This window comes from Trachymyrmex septentrionalis, unplaced genomic scaffold (genome assembly GCF_001594115.1).
Source record: "Trachymyrmex septentrionalis isolate Tsep2-gDNA-1 unplaced genomic scaffold, Tsep1.0 scaffold80, whole genome shotgun sequence".
Classification (NCBI taxonomy): Eukaryota; Metazoa; Arthropoda; class Insecta; order Hymenoptera; family Formicidae; genus Trachymyrmex; species Trachymyrmex septentrionalis.
This window is the reverse complement of record NW_017305988.1, coordinates 686,030-691,409: the sequence shown is the minus strand read 5'-3', so window position 1 is coordinate 691,409 and position 5,380 is coordinate 686,030. Positions and strand designations below refer to the sequence as shown.

The 5,380-nt window shown below is 34.9% G+C and overlaps 1 protein-coding gene across 4 annotated transcripts in view; it reads left to right on the top strand.

Moving 5' to 3' along the window:
* Nucleotides 1-5,380, top strand: part of LOC108754749 (trinucleotide repeat-containing gene 6C protein) — a 15,848-nt gene that overhangs the window by 576 nt on the left and 9,892 nt on the right. For all 4 annotated transcript variants that reach the window (XM_018497311.1, XM_018497310.1, XM_018497308.1 and 1 more), the window contains exons 2-5: nt 1,300-1,349; nt 1,737-1,849; nt 2,366-2,546; nt 3,046-5,373. In XM_018497311.1, the coding sequence (XP_018352813.1) occupies nt 1,781-1,849; nt 2,366-2,546; nt 3,046-5,373 (2,578 nt within the window). In that variant the 5' untranslated portion in view covers nt 1,300-1,349; nt 1,737-1,780. The remainder of the gene's footprint in view (nt 1-1,299; nt 1,350-1,736; nt 1,850-2,365; nt 2,547-3,045; nt 5,374-5,380) is intronic.

Below are 5,380 nucleotides of genomic sequence, written 5' to 3'. Positions count from 1 at the left end.
CTCTCTCTCTCTCTCTCTCTCTCTCTCTCTCTCTCTCTCTCTCTCTCTCTCTTTCTTTCTTGCGACTATTCCATTCTCCGTACTAGCATCTTTATCGTTTTTATTGCTCTGTGTGTGTGTGTGTGTGTATGTGGCGCGCGCGCGTGTGTGTGTGCTCTTTCTCTCTTTCTCTCTTTGTTTGGTGCTGCTTGCGCTTGGCACCTCGCCTGCCTTCGCCGGAGCTCCGCTTATTCTCCTATCCGTGAAGTGCGTCGCGCGTTACCTCACACCAACGTGAAGTTTGCTGCGGTCCGCGCTGCTCCGTTTTAAAACGGAAGCGCTCTGGAGCGTCGAGGTGGCATTTACAGACGTAAATAATGTCGCGTTATCAAACGATCGTACGTCGTTGTTGCGCAGTGTTTTTTCCCGTCGTCGTCGTCGTGCCCGTCGTTATCGGATCGAGTTAAGCACGGATCAAGCGAGAGAAACGGGATGTTGTGTATGCAACATTTTGGGCATTGGATAAGCAGGGCTGCTGCGGTAATTATGTCGTTTAGGTTAGGGTCGTAACATCCAGCTAACGGGTCTGCCTGCGGCTGGCTGACTGGCTATAGACAACTTAGATTTAACCTTGAACGGATCTTGTACACTCCTCTTTCTCGTTTTGCTGCTTTGAGGTGTTCCGATCGATAGTAACAGTGAGCTGTTGGAAAGACAAGCGTTCAGTGCACATTTACTTGAAACTGCGATCTAGTTTTGCAATCATTGATAAAACGAGGATAAAAAGATAACCATTTTTTTGTCCTTGAAACCGATATTTTTATTTAGCTGTGGATGTTTGTTGCTTTACTGTCTATTTGATAAGTTGGAGTATTTTGCTTGGACGTTATTGTTTTTATATCTAGTCGTCAATATACAAAGTATTCGACTGAATGAAATTTAAATGACAGATCCATTGACAAGTTTAGAGTGAATTGATTTTTACGTGAGATTTTTTCTCAGATAAAACGCGTTGAAAAATTTCAATAAATTATGCTTTAGAATTATAAATAAATCATTTTTTTTTTTAATAATTCTAAACAATTTGTATTTTAATAAATGTATTAAAAAGTCTATTTATTTTATCTTAGACATTTAATATTGAAACAAATTGTATTAATAACTGCGTTGTATTGAAAAGATCCGTTCTATTTTCTCTATGGTAATTTTTATCAAGAAAGTTTTGCTTTAAAATTTATTAAGCAACATGTTCTTCAAAGTTGATGCATTAAAAGTAAATATTGCAAGTAAATATAATGAACTACATTTTATATCTTTCAGATCTCCACTGGCATGGAGCTAGGAGCGCACTGATAGCGTTAGTTTACGAGGTACTACAATTTGTTATATTTATATTTTCTATATGATTTTTCATTTTTTATAACTTTCTTAGATCTAAGATTGCTAGAACAGTTTTAAAAAATTATGTAATTTCTATGCATTTTTTGTATGTGTTCACAATTAATGTGTTAACAATTTTTTTATATACAACTTTTATTTTCTATGTTAGAAAAAAGTATGTAAATATTTTCTGTTCAGTTGTACATTTTTATATTGCAATTCTCTGCTAGTTCTACACATTTAGTATATTATATATTTATTTAAATTAGAAAAGTTTCTATGTATATTATTCGTAAATGAATCTACTTTGATATAATAGAATGCAAATTTATAAATGTTTCAAATTACTTATAAATATATTTGTATTTCATGTACAGATCTTGGTTTCTATGCATTGCCTGCCAAAGAAGAACTGAGCCCAATGTTTCCACACAATTCTAGTTCACATGAGATTTCTACAGAAACAAATGCCTTCGTACAAAATTCCATGGTGAGTATTTATACAAATTACAGATATTTAGGTTGATAACGTTTATATCATACCACTTGTAAACTTACAGTTAAAATGAATTATGCTTGTATTTTAATTTAAATGTCAATTTCTGAAAATTTAAAAGTAAACTGATAACAATAGTATTGATATTATTTAAGACAGTTTTAAATCTTTGTAGACACATATATGACGCAATGATGCTATTTATAGAAGTTTCATGTCTGAGATTAGTTGCATCATTTGTTATGAGCATCTAATTATCTGCATTTATATATGCAAATATTGTACTTTTTTATATGATTTATTTGTTGATATCACACATACAATTCTATCTATGATTATCACAATTATTAACTTCAATTTATTTTATTTTTATATGTAATATTATTTTAGTTTTATGATTACATTATAGTTTACTACATTATAGTTTATTTATTGGTATTTTACACTGATTTTTAAAGCAAACACATTTCTGAAACAAACATAAACATGTCAGTTTTTTACGTGTTACAGGGGGATGTAGTAGTTTTAGAGAAAAGCAGTCTGGATGGGGTGGGGGAAGGGGAAGGATCAGAGCACATTAGGTACTGTGATATCGAATCGATAGCAAACAGCAGCATGATGGCAGCACCTATTAGCCATCCCGAAGCTACCGCCGCCAATGACTTTTCAACCGTCCTGCTGAACCAAGCTGGTGAGTAAATAAAAAATATTTTAATGATATTTATAGCAATATTCCTGCTATGTATACATATATTCTTATACTTATTCTTTGTATTTGTCTTATATTTATTTAATGTTTTAATATTAACATACATGAATAATTTTTTAAAATTATAAATTTACAATAACAAAAAGCTGAATAAAATTACATGCTCAGCTAATATTTTTGAAGAAAATTTATATTAAAATCATGGATAGTTAAATAATTTAAGTGTTATATTTACTTTTTATAAAATATATTTTGTAAATATTAGATTGTATAATTCTCTTACTAGTAATATTCTCTTACTAGTAGATATTCTCTTACTAGTAATTCTTGGATTCAAAAAAATACTTTCCAATAATATTCCAAAGAGATTTAAATATGTTAAACATAATATATAAATAAATGCTTATATATTTAATATAGACATTGGGAATTCTGGCAAAAAATTACATTTACATGCGATTATTGTATTACCTAATTGCAGGTGAGTTCAACTCAACCGGCATAGGTAAGGCCTGCCAGTCAGTGGCGCCAGCAACCACAAAATACCCAACAAATCACCCTCAAATCTGCGATAATAATAATAAAATAAATAATCACAACAATGCAGAACATAATCATCACAAGTACAGAAAGCAAAAAAACACACCGGGCTTGCTTGGTCTGCAGCTGGGCAGCTCCGCCAATAACTCTAAGTCTACTTGTAAGACATTAAGTGATAATAAGACTAGCTTTAGTACTGTATACATTAGGGTACATATAAGGGTAAGTGTAAATTTTGAAAGGGACGAAATGTGTTACACCGTTGGGGTACCTAGCCTAGTTAGGATACCCAAGTCTGATAGTCCCCAACGGTTGTTACGCCTCCCTAACTCTGATGACAATTACTCCTTACTAGGGTCCTGCCTTGACCTAGGCGACAACAATAAATTTAAGGCTAATTTTAGTTATGTAAGTAATAACAACTCCAAGTCTGTGATATTGCTCAGCTCAACCAGTTACAGTAACCATTACCTCCTCTTTAGTGGTGGCTTTGACAAGATAGCTGCTGTTATCCCGGTACTTTGTATTAAAAGGGTCGATTCTACCATCACATCGAATAGAATGAAACTACTAGGTGATAAGTATGCCCTAGTTACCAGTTTTGCTCAGATCTCTAGACTGCTTGCAAACGATAGAATTCTGGATGATTCTAACTCCGACATCCGAGTTTCACTGAGCCGCCGAATAATACGACACCTCTTGGAATCGCATTTGAATGTCATCACTTTAGTACCGGTGTCTGTTCACGCTCAGAATTTCGCGATGTACGCCGCAAGTTCTTCCATTACGCTTATCGTTTCCAGAAACGAAGTAATTGACCACACTTTGCGATCTTTCCTGAAAAATTTCACACAACTATATGTACAATCTTCTATTTCTCCATTATGTAATGTCACTGTGACCGAGCTGATGCAACACATATGTGTTCCACTATTAATAATATGTAAAAGTAATTACAACGTTGGTAATAATTATAATGAATATTATAACGAGTACAGTAACGTTGGTAGTATTGAAGAAGAAATTAATATTAGTAATAATAATCCAGATGTTATCGGAGACATTGTTGACATCGCTGTGTGCTACAAGACTAGTGTAATGACTACTAATGTTAGAATCTTAGGGTCTCAAAATGATGGTATTAGTTGTACCGAAGCAACAATATATACTGTTGGTGCTCTTTTATTTCAGGATAACAATAAGCCTCTAAACACTTGTTTTAAGATTAATAGACATAGGGGATTGGTCACTATCGATCGCGAATCTAACTCTACCATTAAGTCTGTATTTAGGTCTAAGTTAAGCGATAAGTGTAGCAACGTTAAGTTTGAAACATCTCATGCCGCTCGACTTGACGAATCTGACAACATTAAGCAAGTTAAGTTGACTGTCAACATTCCTATAATGACTACCTGCAAGCCTACGATGACGCTTACATGCCAATCAGCCACCGTCGCATCCCAAACAATTGTTGTACCTGTATCTCGGGCGGAGAGTCGCACGAACGACAATGAAATGCGATTGGAATATTTCAATATACTCCAAAATGACCAAATATGTATCCAATATATGTTGCTAAGTCATACAGATGATCTTAATAAGAATGACTTGTGTCGTTATGACGCAACTAAATTTAAAGATGCGCAAATTTATGCTATTGACAAGCTCAAGGCTACTACAACATCGAAAGATGACGCTCAGTTGATCTGCAAATATCACCGAGATACTCTTAAATACGACCAAAGTCGTAAAAGCGATGATGATAATGCCATCATTTGCAACGGCAACGAAGATTTCTCTCTATCGACTACGATATGGCACTTTCTAAAGCGATATGTGCGTGCATTAATTTCTGATTGTCGAAGAATATACGAGACGAACAGGAACGAATACGAAGTTAATCGGCGTCGACTACGATCTATTTTGGACATCCTAATTCGCAAATCCTATGTCTCGGAGTTGTATGAAAACTACAACGAGCCTATTGCAAGTTACAAGCAACGTTGGGGTATACCAATAGGACTGCGGTTGGTAGGAGGTGGAGAGAGTTCCTTGAATAGTGGAGGAGCTGCAAATTGGGGAACAACACAAGCCACTACACCGAATAACAATAATACGAATCAGAGTGGATGGGGTGGTACACCTGGAAATCCACCCGGTAGTGCTAATGCGCCGAACAATTGGGGCGGAAATACTGTCAATCGATCTGTCACTGGTAATCCAAATCAAAATCAAAATCAAGGACCACCTGGAAACCAAAATAACCCAGGTAAAAA